General features: G+C 42.2%; 1 protein-coding gene and 1 long non-coding RNA gene across 2 annotated transcripts; both read left to right on the forward strand.

Moving 5' to 3' along the window:
• The first annotated feature begins 9,356 nt into the window (after window positions 1-9,356).
• LOC135076015 (uncharacterized) lies at window positions 9,357-13,559 on the forward strand. Its single transcript, XR_010258164.1, has 2 exons — window positions 9,357-9,426; window positions 9,493-13,559. It is a non-coding gene; the product is annotated as an uncharacterized LOC135076015 (long non-coding RNA).
• A 1,053-nt stretch (window positions 13,560-14,612) lies between these two features.
• On the forward strand, window positions 14,613-20,959 carry LOC135076017 (lysosomal aspartic protease-like). The gene is made up of 9 exons (XM_063970462.1): window positions 14,613-14,957; window positions 15,119-15,239; window positions 15,532-15,655; window positions 15,807-15,925; window positions 16,154-16,263; window positions 16,411-16,497; window positions 18,894-19,050; window positions 20,206-20,412; window positions 20,693-20,959. Exons 1-9 carry the CDS (start codon window positions 14,890-14,892, stop codon window positions 20,939-20,941), a joined length of 1,242 nt encoding a protein of 413 aa, XP_063826532.1. The 5' UTR covers window positions 14,613-14,889; the 3' UTR covers window positions 20,942-20,959.
• Window positions 20,960-21,764: the final 805 nt, after the last annotated feature.

Below are 21,764 nucleotides of genomic sequence, written 5' to 3' on the forward strand. Positions count from 1 at the left end.
AATTACGTAGCTTAAGATTTCAGCTTTATGACGCCGTCATAAAGCGGAAATCTTGACCTGAGTAATTTTATTTTTATCTATTTTAATATGTAATCTAGCTTTAATTTCATTCTTATTCCTTAGAGATTAATTTTTAAGTAATATTGTATTTGTGTTTTTGTATTGGTGATCCACCAGGTAAGTGTCACCACACTTGATGTTGATCAAAAACCATAAAAAATGAACTAAAGAAAAACATTAGCACAGCAATATTATTGATCTCCAGCCCACAGGGGCTGCTGCGCCGGAACACTGCGGTGCGGTGGGCGCGTGTGCTCGCGTCACGTTAACCACTGTTCATTGTTCAATTCAAATCAGCCTACATCGCTTTCAGAATTTCCTTATCACATCATCCTCTCGGCGATGGTATGATGGTAGTTTTATTTAATTTTCACTGGACAGCTTCAGTTTCTAATAGAATTTAATATTTATGAAAGTAAATGATACTTTTACGGATACGGTAACCTTTATCCGTTTTCGTCCTCTCGGGCGAAGCGAAGAATCGGAGACCGTACAGGAAAATCAGCAGTCAGAGGGACGTCGACGCGTAATTCGAATCGAAAGGTCGATCAGTGGTGAACGCCGGCGGCGCGGCTCCTTAGGCCTTGTAGCGGTGGTCGGGCTGCGCGCGCACGGCCAGCGCGCCCGCCAGCAGCAGCGCCGCCGCGTGCGCCGCCAGCAGCGCCGCGCCCGCCAGCAGCGGCGCCCGCGCCGCGCGCTCCAGCGCCGCCAGCACGCGCGGCCCGCACGCCGCCGCGTGCAGCCCGCGCGCGCCGCCCGACGCCCACGGCACGCGCCGCGCGCGCGCGCACTCCGCCGCGTCCTCCGTCTGCAACCACGCGCACGCAAGCCTCGCTAGTCCGGCGGGCCCCGCCCGGGGCGACCGGCGGCCACCCTCGCTCGAGGGGGCCGGTGGTCGTCTGGGCGTTCGCCCGGGCCCATTCGTTTGGAGAGCCACGCTCGGTACTATTCCGATCGGAAGAGTTGACTGAGCGGCAGCATCACACCCCGCTATTGCGGCCCGTTTCACCGAGGTCGCGAGGAGAAAACATCGATAAAGAAAGCAACTGGAGGAGGGGACAGCCTGAGACGGAGCTGCGGACGAAGAAGTTACGTAAACTCGCGGCTCCGTTTCACCGGGCCCCGGTGGACGCTGTCGGGTTCCAGTGGGGTCCACCCACTAAGGTTTCCCGACCTTAAAAAGCGGTACCTCACGGAAGCGGTATACTCACGGCGCAGCAGGAGGCCGGCACGTAGTAGTAGGCGGCGGGCGCGGACACGGACAGGTCCAGCGGCGCGGCGCCGGCGCGCGCCCACGCCGAGCCCTGCCAGTCGCGCGCGTCGCCCGCGCCGCAACACTCCAGCTGCACAAACCAAACGCCGCACTGAGTTAAACGCTCGGGGCGAACATAAATAATGTATAACGGGGTTCTACGTGTCATTTCATTTTCTGACTTTAACACATTATTTCTTCTCCCAATCATCACTGCAAGCCAGTTATGGCCCACCGGTCGATAGCCGTCGGTCGGTCCGGTCGATTGTGGTGAGGCAAATATTATGAATGTGTATAGAACGGATGATCCAAATTTTTAGAGGTACATAGGTTTCGTCATTAAAGTCATCTCCAGGGTCATTCAAGTCGGCCACTCCTGCTACAGGCATAAAGCTTCATCCTAAGGCAATTATCACACTGCGCCGCGGGACGACGATGTTTTTTTATATGTAATCACGCGGACCGCGGCAGAGCGCGGTGCAGTGTGATAATCGTCTAGCACACCGAGCTTCCCGCAATGACTTCTTCAACCGTAAGCTATTGTATTCAATTTTTTTTATGCATAACAAGGCAGATATTTGACCACAATCGCAACATATAAATCAGAGATGCCGAATCTCACTCACCCCATGCTGAATGGCGTCCACGAGCTGCGTGCGAGCGTGAATGACGCCGTAGTCGGCGCGCACGGTGTGGTCCAGGCGCTGCAGCAGCGCCAGGCGCAGCTGCGGCAGGTGCGCGGCGCCCCACCACGCCGCCGCCGCCTCGGCCACGGCCGTCAGCGCCAGCAGCGCCACGGCGGCCGCCAGCAGCGCGCCCGAGCCGCGCGCCGCGCCCGCCAGCGCCGCCAGCGCGCCCAGCGCCAGCGCCAGCCCCCAGCCCAGCAGCGCGCACAGCCCGGCGCGCGCCGCCGCCGCCTCGTGCGCGCCGCCGTCCCACAGCGCCCACGCCGCGAACCCGCACGCGCCCGCGCCCACGCACTGCGCAAACCCATCACGTACATGCCGCGGTCTATTACGCCCGCTTGTTACAATATTATTTTCAATTAAAAAGGATGTATTTTGTTTTATTTAATAAGTATAAAAATCAATAATTGTGCAAACAGATTTAACAAAATTGCTCACAGAAAATTCTTAAATAACTGTACAATCATCACTGTTATCCATATCCACAAAAAAAATACCAACAGTGCATAGGACAAAAAGCTTATTTCGGCAGCATATTAGATGAGGGTTTTTTTTTATTTTAAGCTTTAATTCAAGTAACATTTATAAAGTGAATCATAATCATTTTAGAGCCACAGCTAACTTACAAAATTAAGAATAAGAAATTTATTTATAATGTTCATTACATGTCAAATTTTCAATACATTTTCTTAATAATAATAATCAATTGCAGTATCAATAAGAAAGAAATACAAATCATGTCCAAATAAATTAATAATACAAATAGAATTAATGTCAATTAAATATCAAATGAATAGTGGGTAACCAAGTGTCAATATAAATTCCAAACAGTTCATCAATTTTATAGAAAGCCTGCTTGATCAACCACTTTTTTAATTAAAATTTAAAAGAATGGAGTGATAACATTCATGATTACCTATTTTGTTAGTTATGTATTGTTACCAAGCTTAATCAAGCTTTCTACTATTAAAATTAAGTTGAATATCATTCAAGAAGGTATTTTTGTACAAAAGACAAATTCTGAATAAATTACCACAAATTTTTGGCCATAAAACATGTTTAAGAGGGTCAAATTGGATTCATTTGAGATCTTAAAATCTCGTCTTGACGGAATACTCATAGTTCACAATAACCAGTTAATGTAATAATGTAGGTCTATTTATATAAAAACTTAACATAGATATTAAAAAGGGATAAGCTTGCGTCATTTTAAATCATTGCTTAATGTTGTACAGTAGCTAGGTACCTAGGTAGTCTCCTGTCTTGCCCATCCATCACACCAGAAACATGAACAACGAGACACTCGTAAATTGTTTACTTGAGCATGCATGAAAAACAAGTTATTTATTACACTGAAATTGGTTATGTACATACTTAGCACTTATCGAAATGTCGCATGTACAATTATTTATTAAAGAAATTAAATAGAAACCTATTAGATTCTTACCAAAAATATTATGTTGAAAAGTATCAGCAAGCATTTCATCAAAGAATAACACCGTGACATTCCCATGTTAGCTGGATGCTGGATCCAATACCTTTATGATAGTACTAATTGAATTTAATTATTTACTTTTTTCAAGACTACTCAGTTGGTCTTCAAAATGAATTCTAAAAACTAATAAAAATATTCAGAACGGCAAACCATCTCTCGCCGCCATGTAAACATTAGTTTTTTTTCTAATGTCAAAAAAATGAATTGGCTTGGCATTATACCACTTCGCCAATTAGGTCTTCGTTCGGTTTATATGGTATTAGTTTATGGTGGCATGTACCTATTTCATATCTATTTTAGTGTGTTAATTTACTTTTCAAAAGTTGTTTCACGTAATAACACAGCGTAATAAATGCTTAAATCGTCATAAACATAAAATATTTTTTTTTAGTTTGATTCATAGACAAAAAAAGCCACCTCTTGCACAACCGCGAACATTGTGCGAGCGCGAACATTTTTGACAGCGAACAACGACGAACACGGAATGTCTCCCTCAAAATCGTAAATAAATGGCCACCGTTGTTATTACGTTTTTCCTCTTCACTCGATATTGTGTTTATAAAATGGACGCCGATTGCATAGACAGACGAAGGTAAATGCGTTGATACTAATAAATCATTGTAATGAAGTGATTTTAGAAAATTGTGATACAAATCAAAAATGGGTCGTTGACAGAAAGTTTCGCGCCACTGTTTATTGCAGCAGTGTTTCAGCTTCAGACGCTTCAGTTGAGCCCGCGTCTCTCGTCAGTAATGTTATCAATAAGAGGACGCTATTTTCAGGGATCGTATTTTGTCCCGACGCGAGAAACGCTGGAGCATGAATTCACAAAGACTAGAAGAGATCGTGGCGGAGCTGATGAAGCCCATCAGCGACGTCCGCCGCAGCTTCGACACGGACCTCGGCGCGGTGAGTGCCCGACTCCAGCTTGCCGCTCTTGGCTCACGATGCTCTTTAACCACCTATCCAATACATCAATTTTTGCTCTTTAACCACCTATCCAAACCATAAAATTAGTATGACAATTTATGTACCTACTATTCTTTCATTACCGAAACTACAGATTTGACCAAAACCATGTATGGGACTGATGTCATATACCAGTTAATAAATATTATTTTGTGATTCCCATTGCATTACCTACTAACCTCAATGTAACTATGTAAGTTTAAGACTGCATTGCATACTATCTAATATTAATCAGCGAGTCTCAAGTGTATCTTTTATTTATTTATTATCTTTGCTTCTACTTAAATGTAGTATTTCTTGGTGTGCTGCCTCAAACTCCATTAATTGCTCGAAGGTTTAAATATTATTTATTTACTGAGACTGACAAATGGTATAAGTGGTCAAGTGTTAGTCAAATCTGTGCAGTTTTTCTCTCCAGTGCATGCACTTTCTGTTTGGTAGGTAGTAGTTATTGTGGTTGAAGTAATATGAAGTAACAATTTAGATGATTTATATTTTAGATTTCAGGCCAAAGAGTATGAAAAAACTTTAAATTGCAATATAGACATGTTATTATAGCTATAACCTATGCTTTATATGTAGAATAAGTTTTTGAAGTCTTTTGATAAACTTCAAAGCAAATATGCAATGGGCTGGATCACTATATTGCCTTGGTAACGTGCTGAAACTCTATCACCTATGTTAAGTACTAAACCTCATATGATAACGGTTAACTTCTCATAAGTGGTGAGCACAGATCTATGCCAGACACAATGACTCACATCGTGGTCTAGAATCACTGCATACGATCAGAGGTGGAATTGTGTAAAGTAATCGTTATCATTTGACAGTTCATAGCGTATGATTATTCTGTCAAACGCTTTGTTTAACTGACTTTATCGTACGTTATGAACTGTCAAATGATTACGATTGCTTTACACAATTCCACCTCTGTTAAGAAATAGTATGGGATATAGAGTAGAGAACATTTTCATTATTGTGAGTAACAACAATTGTGAACAATATTCCATTTCATTCTAATGACACAAAGCCTTCTGGTTCTTCGGCTATTTTTTGTTTGTATCATCATTCTAATGTATAAAATTGTCTAGTTTTGTACTATAGATTTTTTTAAAAACAAAATGTTATCTATGAGAACTTATCTTGTCAACTTAATTTTATTAATGAGAAAATCCTTTAGATACATTTGTAATTCAAATTGGACTGCTTGCTAAATAATACTTAACTTAAAACATTACCAGTCAGTAGAGTTTAATCAGTCATTGACACATTTTGTTTGAAAATAAAAACTTACACATTGTTAAATAAAATTTTATCTCATTTTAATACCATCTGTTGCAATTTCACTATAATTTTTAGTTAAAAGTAAAATCGTGGTTATATTAGTATAGTATGCCTATCTATTTATTACATTATATTAAAATGCTAGACCAGAAAAGGATAATTTTAGGTCACAATATTGTGTGACCAAGGCCAACCTCACAGTTGAGCTATCACTTCTGAATCCAAAGTAAACAACTGCGTTTAAAAATCTGCAAATATTGTCTGAAATGATAAAACATTTTTCTCGTAAAATTTAGTCTTGTGACTCAACATTTCTATACCAAATTATGTACAGACAAAACAGCACATCAGACTAGGGTGAAAGTACCACTTGTTAACTTAATGCATGAAGAGTGTAGATAAATGCATCGAAAACCTTCATTATTTTAAGTGTGTTCATTATCAGTTATCACTTTAGGGTTTTACTAGGAAATGTCCAAAGTAATGAATGATTTATACTTGTAATTTTCATATTTATTAGGAACAGATATTTTTTCAAAATGTCCCTTTGCATGACCACTATGTGCCAACCAATTGCAGCAGACATTGGTCTTGGTCTTTCTCAATTGTCTATTATAACCCACAATCATAAATTATTTGTTAGCCAGTTGCTGTCTTATATTATTATGTATTAGAAAAATATACATTTTCATATCTACATATAACATTAGAGAGCTGGGTTCCTTTCAAACTTTCATTTTTTCAATTCTTTCAGGGCCAAAGTGCACGGTCTTCTTCACAGGTCCAATCTATCTCTATCAAAATCGTTAAAATTATTTCTAAATCTAAATTAGTACAGTCAACAGATATATTTTCATAGGTATTGTGCTTAAATATGATTTAGTAAATTTATGTCAAGAGTTCAATAACCTGTGGTGTACCGTAACTCATAAAATTTGTTCAAACAATGCTTTGCACTTGTTTGCGCACAGGTGTGCCTTACAGGCTAATGAGCGAGAGATCTCAATACATACATTGGGGGATAATATGTCCTTATTCCAGGATTTTTTATTGCCATAGTAAACATTGCCATTATTTTTGCTCGTTTAGGGTTTTAACTCCTCGTCTTTCGATATTGAGACCGTATTTATATCAATAATATCATTCGTTGCATCCCTGATTAGCGTTTATTGATTTTGCGCGCCTTGCGAGTAGGTGGACCTGTTGCGTTCTGAAATTCGTCATCTTTTTCGCTTATACAATTATCTCTCGCAATATAAATTCTTAATGATTTTATCACTCAAGTCAACTCATGGCGAGGGACAGACGTGAACATCGTAATGGTTTTTGTCGAGTTCCGAGAATTAATTCTGTACACGTTCCGTGTCAGTTGTTGGAGGAATACCTGACGGAGGCGGGCCTGCACGCGCTGGAGGCGGGCGAGGGCGACGACGAGGACGCGGCCGCGGGCGCCGCGCCCAACTTCGCCGAGCTGGCGCTGCTGCTGCAGCACTCGGCCAGCCTGTACGGCCGCAAGGTGGACTGCCTCTACCGGCACGTGCTGTCCGTCAGCGACGCGCTGCAGCAGAGCGCGCTGTGAGTACCGCCCGCCGGCGCCGACCGCACCCGCGCCATAGACGTTGACACGTGGTCACTGGTCCGTCCGCAGGGAGCTGGAGCGGAGCGCGCTGGAGGCGGACGCGGAGGCGGAGGGCGCGGGCGGCGCGCGCAAGCGGCGGCGCGCGTCGGCCGCGCAGGCGGGCTTCGCGGCGCTGGAGCTGGCGCCGTGCCCGGGCGCGCTGCGCGAGCCGGCCGCCGCGCGCCCGCCGCCCACGCTGCCGCGCGCCTACATCGAGCTCGAGCCGCGCCAGCTGGGCGCCGCCGACCGCCCGCTCACCGACTACGACGCCGAGCCCGTGGGGCTGCTGGCCGACTTCCACGTCTCGTGGCGCCTGCAGGTACGTGCGCCGCGCCCGCGCCGACCGTCGCCGTCGTCGACGAGCTGACCGAATCGAATCCGCTCCGCAGAACGGCACGCTGGTCGACGAGCTCGAGGGCTGGGGCGGGGCCGCGGGCCGGAGCCTGCGGCCGATCCCGCTGATGGAGCTGCAGGCGGCCATCGAGGCGGCGGCGCCGCCCGCGCTGCCGCCCTCGCCGCCGGAGCCGCCGGCGCCGCCGTCACGCGAGCCGTCGCCGGCGCCGCTGTCGCCGGTGCCGCTGCACGCCAGCACGCCGCTGCCGCCGCCCGAGCGAGTCAAGAAGGAGAGGAAAAGGAAGATGGACGGCAGCACGGACGATTTGGTCGGAGGGTGCTTCAAAATTATGTTAAATAAAGGTAATCCGGTAAAAACAATATTTTTAATGACATATTAATTTTAGTAATTTTTTAAATTATTTTTTTTACTTGTTAAATCATTCGTAGTGAATTTCAGACCTCGCTGTAAAACCGCTCTGACGAGTTGGAAATAAGTAAATGTAAAACGTGCATGCATACATACTAGTAGTATAAAAAATAAAAAACTCGAATAGAGAACCTTCTCCTTTTTTTGAAGTCGGTTAAAAAGTTGGAAAAATGTAACTGCAATCGCATATTAAAAACCTGCGTAACGCCAACAGCAAATAATTCTCAGTCTACTTTCGAACGAATGGTATTCGAAAACTTGAAAAACGTGTAGAGAAAAATAACGTACTCGTGAACACATCAAAAGTTACAGAACAGATGAGCAGGAGTGTCGTGTCCCTCCACAGAGCTGCGGCGCAAGCTGCGCAAGCGCTCGGAGTTCGGCGTGGAGGAGGCGTGGGTGCGCGGCGTGGTGGCGGCGCGCCGCGCGCTCGTGCGGGCCCTGCGCGCGCGCCTGCGCCTGCCCGACACACGTACGTACCCCCCTCCCCCCGCCCCCGCCCGCGCGGACCTTGTCGGTCGACGTAACAACTTGCACCGTTCGTTTATTTATCTATCAGATACACCGACACCGACAGTCAAATGCGGTACGTACTTATTTAATCGACGCGGGGGACACTTTGCACTCATTCAATTTATTATTTCCAGATTTCCGCGGTTTCGACGAGAGCGATCTCGACATAGGAGGTGCGTTTACCGTTCTGTTTTTTTTTATCGAGCGTTTTTTTTAATACGTCCATCGCTCATCTCGTCCTTCGACGCCTCCCGCAGGTTTCGCCGGCTGGAGCTCCGGGGAGGCGGCCACGGCGCTCGAGTGCCGCTCGGGCCTGGCGACGGCGGCGGCCACGGCGGAGGCGGCGGCGGCCGAGGGCGACAGCGACGACGACGGCTTCTTCGAGCGCAGCTCGCTCGGCGACTCGGACGCGTCGCGCGTCGACGACTCCTCGCTCGCGCCCCCGCCGCTCGCCGCGGCCGACGACTCGGTGAGGCGACGCCCGGGGCCGGCTCCGGCGCGAGATAAAGATGAACACATTTTTATTCACCGAAACATCAGCAGCGTCTCAAAGCTCACCCGTGTCCGTCCGTGCAGGGCGCGTGGGCGGCGTGGCAGGCGGGCGTGCTGGCGCGCGCGGCGGCGGGCGAGGCGCGCGGGCTGGACGTGCGCGAGCTGGCCGAGCGCGTGCTGCGGGCGCTGCCGGGCCCGGCGCCGGCGCCGGCGCTGCCGTGCGACGCGCTGCTGCGCGCGGCGGCCGGGCGGCGCGCCGACGTGCCGGGGCTGTTCCTGGCCACGCTGTTCCTGGTGAGTGCTCGCGGGCCCGCGCGCGGTGCCGGCCGCCGCCGCCGCTGACGCTCCGTCGTGTTGCAGGCGAACGCGGGCAACGTGGAGGTGCAGCAGGGCGCGCCGCTGGCGCTGAACGCGTTCTCGGTGCGGCTGCTGTCGGCGGACGCGGGGCTGTACGCGGCGGCGGCGCGCGACGACCCGCACTTCCTGCGGTGAGCCGCGGCGGCGCCGGGAGCGACGCGCGGGACGGAGCCGCGTCGACGGTCGATGTGACGTCGTGTCGTGAAATATGAGCGAGCTGAATGTGTCGGAATCGCCGATCAATCGATGGAACGGATGTCGTTTCGTTACCGAGAATAATATTTGCAACGTCGATCGTCGAGTAGAAAAATCACTCGTTCGTTTTCCGCTGCAGGAGCACCGCCCTCCGCTCCCCAGGCTGGCGAAAGGAGTTGGGAGGGAGAACGACATATTTAAATGTTACACTCGAAAGGAGGCTCACGGCTGTGAAGTTAATACATACGACACGTAACGCCAGCAAATATTTGGTCGACAGAGACACACAAAAGTGTAAGCAGTGACCTGGTGAATAATGACCCAACATATCGACTCTAATGGTGCCTAAAGACACTGCATTTTTAAGCACTTTGATGATCTTGTGCTCTGTGAAATAGTCATACAAAATCTTACTTTAAAAATGCAGTTACTGCATTTGCACTACCATTATATTTGATAATAAAAAACTATTTCTTTGAACCCAAAATAATCTCTGTTAGTAGAAGATCCGAATTAGAAGCTGCCTGCGCCCATCTAAATATACAATAACGCAAAGGTGACTGACATAGTGATCTATTAACGCACAGCCCAAACCACTGGACGGATCGGGCTGAAATATAGCATGCAGGTAGATGTTATGACGTAGGCATCCGCTAAGAAAGGATTTTACGAAACTCCATCCCTAAGGGGGTAAAACGGGATTCACGCGTACGAAGTCGCGGACGGCCGCTAGTCTGTTTATACCATGAAAAGTATTTTAAATTAATCTTACGTCCGTATTCACAAACATTACTATAGGCACAAGGTCACACACGAACCAACCACAGAGCTGTATTCAACGCTGTGCGTTCGATTTGCTTTTTCACTTAAGTAGCATCTTTTGTGAATACGGGTGTGAGTATGGGCCGACGCTGTGTAGGTTTGTTGTCGACACGACAAGAAGAAGTATGTTAAAAAATATATCCGAAGTTGGTTGACTAAAAAAATCGTGGCGAGACTATTAGTACTTAGAGATTGAAAATTACATTTCGTACCGATATAAAATCAAAACATTTATAGGTACATCATTTTTCATGATGCAGTTGTTTATGCCTACTGTAAAATTTTATCTAATGAAGCTATTTGGCGTTTATATCTGCCTACCCAGTAGGCAGTAGTAGGGTCAGAAAAAAGATAGCCTAACCAAATTTAATTAATAATGGGATTATGGCCAGGATATTTTTAAGCAACCACCCACTCGCGACATATTTTTAACATGCTAAAATTGATTTAAAATTATTTAATTTGAATAAAGATGGTTGCAGATCACTTCTAGTTCAGATCTTAAACCTTAATAATATAATAACTTACAAAACGATTTGTATATAATGATAAAAGTATATTTGTAAATATAGAATAATTTTAAGAGTATATTTTCTTATAAGATTATTAGATTAATATAATTGTTGATGATTTGTACATATAAAATAAGTGGACAAATTATGGAAAAGGGTATCATTATATAACTGGCTATACAGGCGTAGTAGCATTGTGCGGAATATTCCGAAATCAGAAAATACAGTCCAGTATTAGTGGAATTATTTTAGGAAGTTTTATTTAGCTCTCCTTACATTGTGCCCTTTGGGTCCTATTTCAGAGGCCACAGATTAGTGTTTAGTGAAGCTCTGAATACTGTTTGGCCTATGGTCAGTTCAGTGCACTCTAATTGCTGCTTTTCTTTCTACATTATTTACTTTGTTTCAGGAATTCCATTCTTCTAAAAGCAACCCTTGTTAAGAACCAATAGCATAGACAAGAAATATATCTGTCATAAATAGTTTTGGATGATTGATATTGATCGTATGACATTTTTAGTCACAAAATGTATTTTGGTGATGAGAAAAAATATGGTAGCTAATTAGTTAAGTAGTCACTGTTTACATTGTTAAAATGTATTAATTATTTTTTATTTATGCATACAAAGAAAAATAACTATACTATACAGCATGCAGTGTCTCAAAATTAGCACGTCACACTGACACCATGGGTAGATGAGCCTAAACACATCAAACAAGTCTATTTAGCCCATTTTTTAAGTAACTATTTTTTCATTTAATATTATTATTAAACAATGTTTCAATAACATTGATTTGGGCATACATATCAAGTCATATTTCAAAACTCAACAAACTTCTATGGATATTAATAACTATATTGGTCATATCTCAAAACTTATGAAACTTTCCTATGGACATATTAGCCTTGTTCCAGGCGTCTTAGGTCCAGCTACCTCCAGTGTCTAGTGTGACGTGCTAATTTTGACCTCCTGTATATTTAATGCCGTCCTCATCAACTTAGTCGGTATTTAGCCATTGTACATAATGTAAAAAGCTATTAAGTACACTTATCTTACGGAGGCTATTTGAAAAAACTGTTTGTAATTATGAGTTTAAGTGTGTTAGTTCATTTTTAACCGATAAGTGTAACAATGGTTGTGTACCTCAGTAGGTATTTACTAAATAATACTAACTTGACCCAAGGCATCCCACTTTATAAAATTCCAATTTATACAGGATGTTTGGCGGAAAGTTAGACAAACTTCGGGGGTGTATAGGTAAGGCCATTTTAGGAATACAAGTTCGCCCATTTGACCCTAAGTGAGCTACTTTTTTTTAATTGATATTTTTATTTTTTCTGGCCTAAAAACTACTTCAATTATTTTTTCTAGCGTATAATAAATAAATTTCAGAGCCTGATAAGGATTGGATAGCTAGTTATGAGCCGCCAAAGTTTAACAAAAGTACAAACCACGATAAAAAAATAAACTTAAAATTCCATAAAAAAAATTAAATGTGATAATGGATTGGTAATCGTCTTAAAAACATCTCTAGCTTCTCTTCTTTCCAATGATATATCACATGTAGTAATTAGATAGTGAAATTCATCAAAAATCCCAAGTTTATGGAAGAAAATGAAATAATAATACAAAAATTATCCATATTTTTTTTCCACAACGAGGAAGCTCTTGGCCTGTATCTATTATTATTATTATCTATGTATCGACTAAAAAAAGTAGCTCACTTAGGGTCAAATGGGCGAACTTGTATTCTTTAAATGACCCTACCTATACACCCACGAAGTTTGTCTAACCTTCCGCCAAACACCATGCCTTAGGAAACATTATCCTTAAAAACAGGCAGTACATGTTTAAGCGAGGTTTACATGTCTCTTTGTATGATGGAAACACTTGTATACTTACTTATAAATATAAATGATATCGTTTCTCAGTAGAACTCCCATTCGATTAGTACGTTACTAATTAACTTAAATCGTACTTAGAGCGGGTCTCGCATTACTTCTAATCCGAATCCGTCAAAATACGGATCTAGAGAAATAACTAGCTAACTCTAGAAATCAAAAGACGGAAATGTAATCTAGTGTGTTCAGTGTACACTACCGTACAGAAATTGTTCTGTGACTACTCTGGCTGGACCTTATTTTCATGGATACGGATCGGATGTAATGCGAAATAGCTCTTATAGTGAATATCTTAGATTTCTGTACAAGGGGTCATTTTGCGAGATCTTGTGCCTTAGTGCAGCGAGGAGTGCGCTGAACACGTAGTATATTACTAACTAAAGTCGGCTGTACTGCCGCCTAGCCTGTACGAGTATTGTGTTGTTTTAAGATCATACGTGTACATTTGGCCATAATCAACCACATAAAAGTAATATTGCGAGATTGGTTGTCTTGGTAGTACATATTGATTTAATTATTATGTGTGTAAATCAAATTAAATTAATTGTTATTCATTTAAAAACTAAAGACTACCGACAAATTATATGAAATGGTTTTATGATTGTGATCTTTTTAAAATAAACTAAAAATTCATACTACATATTTATTTTTCTCTTAACTCAACACTTTTATAACTTTCAGTAAATGCATGTGCTTATCGCAGGACAATAGATTATGCATATTTCAATTATTCAATCGTCGTATATTTAAAACAAGAATAAAATTGACATTTTTTCCATTCTGAATTACTGTTGCACAATTTGACTTAAACAATCAATACAATGCAAGTTATGTAAAAGCTTGTAAATACGAATAACTAAGTACCTAATTATCCCGTCAAATAAATCGGACTGGAACCTATAAACGACAAGCATTTAATTTCAACTTATTTAAGCGCGACTTTGTCTTAACACGTGTATGATGGCACGCTACTCGTTGTTTCATGATCGTTTCATCTATCTAAAATCCTTAATAACACCGGTCAACAAAAAAAAAAATTTTTTTTGCGCATCGATTTTACTTATTAGATTCTGATTATATAAGCAAATTTATATAAAAAAGTGCGATAACAAATCGAAAATATTTGCTTTTTAAAGAGTTATAGCGATTTGAATTTTCCATCTTCATAGTAGAATGTCTCTAAAGAAGCACGTCACATTCTCATTGGGATATATTTATAGATAATTATGGGGGCTTATTCGCAAGAACAAGGGGCATGCTTTCATCAAAATATAGTGGGATTTGAGAGACGAAGTTACCAAGGCCAGTAAACTGAAAGCATGATAGGGTTAGATTTTAATGAGAAAAATCTTCTATGGAACATGACAGCAAATTAGAATTTTTCATTTTTAATCAATATTTGGACTCTATTTAAAATTTTCTCTTGTGAGAATGAATCTTAAATGGATGTTTGGTATGTTTTAATAATTAGAAAGAATGAAAGAAAGAGAGAAAAAAAAATATTTGGCAACAAATGAAATCATCTCTATGTTCATGTTTCATACATTCATTGATATGATTTTTTCTATTTTTTACACATAAAAGCAAATTCAGAACAATTTTTTGTTGTTATTCTTATTTCTAGGTATTAAAGCAATAAAAATAAGCTATGCATAACCCGTGCGCAAAAATGCTGTAGACAGTTGTAATTATTTCAAGGATTATTTAACACGGTATGATTATTTTGATTACATAAATGCCACGGAACGGCTAAAGAAAAAGCTACTATGGCTGAAAAGATAAGAAGCCAGTGCTGTTATTTATTTCGAAGATTATATTAAAAAGCTGAAACGTCTGACAGTTCAATTTTGGCGCGCGCGCACCTTTTGGTTCCCATTTGGTTTTTAGCTGTCGCTGTTTATAGACGAGGAGCTTTAAAAATATTTTTACATCGATAACTCGAAGATAATTTCGGATCTGTTTTTAATAATGGGAAAAATAATAATAAATTTTATCCTCTTCATATTTATCGGCGGTTGCTCGGCTAACTTTATGAGGTAAGAGTTGTTAATAATGGGACAGTGTTCCACAATATTTTTACTGCAAAAATATGCTAACTTAGCAAAACAATAGTGGCAGAGGTATTCCACACTTCGACAAGCTAGTTGTGATACACGGTACGGGGCGGAGCCTATACTGATGTGTGTTCCGTGCGCAGACTGCCGCTGTTCCGGTTCCCCAGCATGCGGCGGCTCATGCACGAGGCGGGGCTGGAGCTGGGCCTGCTCAACGCGCGCGCCGACGACCTCACGCCCGTCCGCCTCTCCAACTACCTCGATGTGAGTGCGTTGTTTAAAATCATTATCCATACTCTTCACTTGTTGTTTTATATCGAGACCTATGGTTAAATTTACATTTAGAATGTAATCAAATTTTATTGTTTTTAGTAATATTTTGCTGGTGTCATCTTGTTAGTGATGTTAATGTAAATTTATAAATAAGAAGATAATAGAAAAATTATTAATAACTAAAATTCATTTCTTTCATACAATAACAAATCTGTTAAAATCTGTCAATAAATTAGATAAGGTTGAACGCATTTCCTTAGACTAATCATGGCGTCTTGCGCAGGCGCAATACTACGGGCCCATCACGATCGGCTCGCCGCCGCAGACGTTCCGAGTGCTGTTCGACACCGGCTCGTCCGACCTGTGGGTGCCGTCCAAGAAATGCCACTACTCCAACCTTGCCTGCCGTTAGTATACCAATTCTTCCCTACCGCTCGGCGCGCACATGCCAACAGCACTAGTACACCATTGGGTTTTCGGTTTTGGTACCAAAAGATGAGTCAACGGAGAAGGATACATATTATACCTAATATTTGATTGAACGTAAATTTTGTCCAGTTCTGCACAGGAAGTACGACAGCAAGAAGTCGCACACGCACCGCTCCAACGGCTCGGAGTTCGCCATCCACTACGGCTCCGGCAGCCTCTCCGGCTTCCTGTCCACCGACGACGTCACCGTGAGTGCTTCATTATTTATTTATATGCCAGCTGCGCTGTTGAGATGAGCTGCGCTTCTCTTTATTGTACCACTATTGTACCACAGCATCTCTGTGCATAAATGATCTGAACCTTTTTAATCTGTCCCATACCTTTAGTGGCTTTGCTAACTTTGGACTAGATCGCTCAATGTAAAATGTCCAAGGATTTTCGACCTCAGACGTGTGTGTGTGTGTGTGTGTGCGCAGGTGCAGGGTCTGCGCGTGGCGCGGCAGACGTTCGCGGAGGCGCTGCGCCAGCCGTCCGTGGCCTTCGTCTCCGCCAAGTTCGACGGCATCCTCGGCATGGCCTTCGCCAGGTGAGCGCCGCGCGCCGCGACTCTTGTCTGCTCTCGTCATTAATAAAATATAACTATTGAATAAAATGATTAATCATTCCGTAAGAATGGAAGGAAGCGTGTTTGGTCTAAATTTCAAATACTTTAACGTGTTTTGTTGTTTTGCAGCTTGTCCATGAACGGCTTGACGCCCGTGTTCGAAAATATGGTGAACCAGGACCTGGTCAAACCTGTGTTCTCTTTCTATCTCAACAGGTAAACCTTCGAAATGTATTCTTCTCTGTTTATTATACTGTAACTACCGTGAAGCATGTTAAGAATATGAGACCACCGATAAATCGTTAGGCCGCTTTGAGTGGACAACAACTGCGGAACAGTTATACCGCACGACGCACGGTGGTCCCGATTTAATAAAACATGGACATTGATACTAGAAGCACGAAATTTTTTTTGATGGTTACTGCTATGATAACTAATAAGGCAAAAAAATATTACAATCCTACGACGTCTATTTCGTAGTAAAAAAAAATATGTAGATATTTTTTGTATGGAAGAAATTACGTTTCTGTAAATTTTTCGAAATTCTTAAACGATGTCAAAATGCCGATCACACATGTTATAAAACAAGTGATTCTGAGTATTTCATGCGAAGATACTTGTCACTTATCTCTGCGTACTTTTGAGTTATCGAGGGTTGAAAAATCGATTTTTTTATATTAAATATTTCCACGAAAAATTGCCAAAATTACAATATGGTGTATAAGGGACACCTTTGATGACACATAACAACGACTCACACTCGCGCGCGCTCGTATGCATCAGCTTTTAATAAAATAAAATAAAAAATTAAGGGAAATACTTAATACAACATTGTATGTATAGGTCCGCTGGCCGTCAAAAAAGTAGCTTATACGAGAGGTTGCCCAATTTACAATATGTCCATCATTGATAACTCACACAAATATCATCTCTCTCTGAAGGATAACAAGTTTTTTTTGTTTCCAGAAGCTTTTGATAGGATGGAAGCTCATAAATACTCTCTGAAGTGAGAATGAATCTCAATTTGCGATATTGCCATTTTGACAAATTACATGATGTAACTAGCGCTAACGTTTATCTTCAGGTAGACACAGTTTTAAGTTAAAAGATTGTCTACTATTTCACACTGTTTTTCGTTTTGGAACAGTTCTTTGATTATAGGTAGTCGCTAATTTCGTTTTGTTAGACTCTTTCGGTTTAGCAAATAAAGCGTAAACTAATTCCTCCTCAGAATGATCTAAAAGTGTTAGAGAGCGCCTCTTCTTCTGCAGAAGAAGAATTTTGCATAAATCTTCAAAAGGTTTTTTATTTATAACAGAAGTCGATGGTTGCACATCTACTTCCGCAGTCTCATCAACTGGAGCGTCTTCCTCGGTGTTAACGTTGTCTATGCGTTGTGTTAACTCGGTAAAAGAACATTTTTTAAATCTAATTTTTACATTTCGGCCAGACCATTTCAGACTAAAATGAGGAACGTATTGGCATTGAATTGTCTTCCGAAGATTTGAGTAATTATCAAATCATTAAGTCGTCATTTTACAAGAAATATATCAAAGAAGATATGGTCTGCTTGCAGATTTATGCAAAATTCTTCTTCTGCAGAAGAAGAGGCGCTCTCTAACACTTTTAGATCATTCTGAGGAGGAATTAGTTTACGCTTTATGTGCTAAACTGAAAGAGTCTAACAAAACGAAATTAGCGACTACCTATAATCAAAGAACTGTTCCAAAACGAAGAACAGTGTGAAATAGTAGACAATCTTTTAACTTAAAACTGTGTCTACCTGAAGATAAACGTTAGCGCTAGTTACATCATGTAATTTGTCAAAATGGCAATATCGCAATTTGAGATTCATTCTCGCTTCAGAGAGTATTTATGGGCTTCCATCCTATCAAGAGCTTCTGGAAACAAAAAAAACTTGTTATCCTTCAGAGAAAGACGATATTTGTGTGAGTTATCAATGATGGACATATTGTAAATTGGGCAACCTCTCGTATAAGCTACTTTTTGACGACCAGCGGACCTATACATACAACTTTGTATTTAGTATTTCCCTTAATTTTTTTTTATTTTAGTAAAAGTTGATGCATACGAGCGCGCGCGAGTTCGAGTCGTTGTTATGTGTCATCAAAAGTGTCCCTTATACACCATATTGTAATTCTGGCAATTTTTCGTGGAAATATTTAATATAAAAAAATCGATTTTTCAACCCTCGATAACTCAAAAGTACGCAGAGATAAGTGACAAGTATCTTCGCATGAAATACTCAGAATCACTTGTTTTATAACATGTGTGATCGGCATCTTGACATCGTTAAAGAATTTCGAAAAATTGACAGAAACGTAATTTCTTCCATACAAAAAATATGTATATATTTTTTTTTACTACGAAATAGACGTCGTAGGATTGTAATATTTTTTTGACTTATTAGTTATCATAGCAGTAACCATCAAAAAAAATTTCGTGCCTCTAGCATCAATGTCCATGTTTTATTAAATCGGGACCACTGTGCGACGCACTCGTGTGTCACTGCAAGCCAATCGCTGAATGGATGCCTACATTTTAAAAAAGAGTATTGCATAAAATGAGTGTCATCATGAACGTTAACCCAGGGACCAAACCGCGAAAGAGGGCGGAGAGCTCATCCTGGGCGGCTCGGACCCGGCGCGCTTCCGCGGCCCCATGCACTACGTGCCGCTGTCGCGCGCCTACTACTGGCAGCTGGCCGTGGACGCCATCCGCGTCGGGCACCACGCCTTCTGCGTCGACGTGAGTACACCCGGCAATTATTCTAGTATCCGTTTCCTTCAGCGAAGAGTAACGGAGAGGACTGATGTAAAACACGTGTCTCGTTGCCTTGAAATTATTTCATTTGAATCGCTTCACGTGAAACATCTGTTCTTACGGTAAATACGACATAAATCCAATACAGTTTGGCAGGCAGAAAACGTGAATCAGAGCGTTGACGCACGTTTAAATGGCATCACGAAAAATTTTAACACTTGCACAAACAAATAAAAATAATACTTACTCACTAACATAACAATTTAACACTGGCAATTGATGCATTATCTGTCGTTTTTCTGAGTTGCACCATCTAAAAACAGTAACTTTATCGATAGTAAATTATAAGTATCCGGTGCTTTTTGTATGTAGCTTAACAGATTTTACCCAGCGTAAATATTTAGATACTAGAACTTCGAGTTTTTATAATGTTTTCCAAATACACGGGTCATCACAAAAATCGACCCTCCCGCGACAAGCACTTTCAAACGTATGCATCCCCGCTTCCCAGTAATATTGGCACCATTCAAAATCCTAGTTCTAAACTTCATTTCATTAAAGGAAAGGTTTTTACCCCACAAATGTGTCTGTAGAAGAATCCAGAGTCACTTCTTTAAAAAGTAGGTAGTTACGCTTGAGCCAACTTTTATGGCTATAAAACTGTTAAGTTGGGATTAATCGCTATCAATCTGTTAAAGAGGACACGTGAGATCATTATTTGGTTTTTTAACCATAAAAATTGGTCTAATTGATCCCAGAGGTGAGCCCAAAGTGAGGTCTTTTTTCAAGTCACATTTATTGTATATGTTAATCGTTTAAATCGTTTATTAAGAAATTAAATGTGTTTTTCTTTAAGGATATTTATTGGGCTTTCAAATAACACCAATATTGTTGGGGCACCATGATTGTGTCAGTAGAAACGAGTTTTCCTGTAAAACGTAGGTGGGCCGATTTTTATGATGACCAGTATAGTAACGCTCAATTTCTCGTAAACGGTTCGAGGTAGGGGCGCAAAAATAAATGCAAAAATTTTTGTCTCACGCAATATAATTTTAGCAGAACATTTATGTAGGTATTAGGCCCAATATGATAATAATTTGGCGAATACAAAATGAATTAACGTAACACACCGGACCGCAGGGCTGCCAGGCGATCGTGGACACGGGCACGTCGCTGGTGAGCGGGCCGGCGGAGGAGGTGGCGCGGCTGCAGGCGGCGCTGGGCGCGCGGCGCGCCGGCCGCAGCCACTACGAGCTGGACTGCGGCGCCCTGCGCGCGCTGCCGCCCGTCACCCTCACGCTCGCCGGCCGCCGCTTCACGCTGGAGCCCAAGGACTACGTCATCGTGGTGCGCCCCGAACGTGTTCATTCACAGGCTTCCGAAATGAGAAGATCCGCTAGATGGCGGGACGTGGATGTGGGCTCTGACTGCTGCGTGATTGGTGGATTTTGACATATCTGTCGATGTCATGTCAAAAATAACCAATCATACAGCATTTGGACCTCGCGTCTGCGTATTGCCATCTGGCGGATTTTTCATTCGCGAAAACCCTCATTGAAATATTGGCGAGAAAATCTATGAATGAATATCGCCGGCGAAATTTAGAATTGATCGGTGCGACTTTCAGATGGACGGCCGGTCCGATGAGCCCACGTGCCTGTCGGGCTTCATGGGGCTGGACGTCCCGCCGCCCAACGGGCCGCTGTGGATCCTGGGCGACGTGTTCATCGGCAAGTACTACACCGAGTTCGATTTTGGCAACAAGCGCATCGGATTTGCCCCCGCCGTCACCGGCGGCTCCGAAGAAGAGACAGACAACACGGAGGACGAATCACAAGAAACGGATCAAGACTCTTCAACGAGTGAAGAAATATAGGCTTTTCATTACATATAAGTCTATTTTTTACGGGTCATCATCACACCTAACCAACCATACTATGTAATTAAGAATGACTTATTCATGTTTCCTTGATCAACCATCAACTAGGCCTAACTAGGCTAACTAACCCGAACTAGGCTCAACTAAGTTATTTAGTTTTCTTCTTGTTTACTGCCATATCATTTAGCTTATTCCACTATTCCCCGTTGACAATCCCCGTCAACGGGGATTTCATACTGCAGGGAACAGGCTTATTGTCAGATGTTATCTAAATTATTTTAGATATCTTGAAATAAAAAAAAAACTAATCTCTAAATTGCATAAAGATATCGTGTGAGTGAAGTTAATTGACCTGATATATTTTTTTTTGTTTATTAATTTATTGCACATAAATAGATAAATCCTAACTAATATGCGAAAGTTTGAATGTCTGGATGGATGTTTGTTACTCTTTCACGCAAAAACTACTGAACGGATTTTGATGAATCTTTACAGTATTATTGTTTATAACCGAGAATAACATATAGGCTATTATTTAAGTGACAAGACAAACTAAATTTCACGCGGGTGAAGCCGCGGGCAAAAGCATCATGCCTAGATACAGTAGTACATAAAATTTATCATGCCTAGGCGCAGACCACCGACTTAGTTGGCCGCGAGCTAATTTGTATGAAGAATCGGCCGAATGTGCGCACTTTCATACATTTCTATGATCAATAGCCCGCCCGACCCAACTATCGGCCAACTGAAAATCGGTGGTCTGTGCCTAGGCTAACAGCGACCGATAGGAATACCTGTAACCCCCAAAGCAAGCCCCAAA

This window comes from Ostrinia nubilalis, chromosome 11 (assembly GCF_963855985.1).
Source record: "Ostrinia nubilalis chromosome 11, ilOstNubi1.1, whole genome shotgun sequence".
In the NCBI taxonomy this organism is placed as follows: Eukaryota; Metazoa; Arthropoda; class Insecta; order Lepidoptera; family Crambidae; genus Ostrinia; species Ostrinia nubilalis.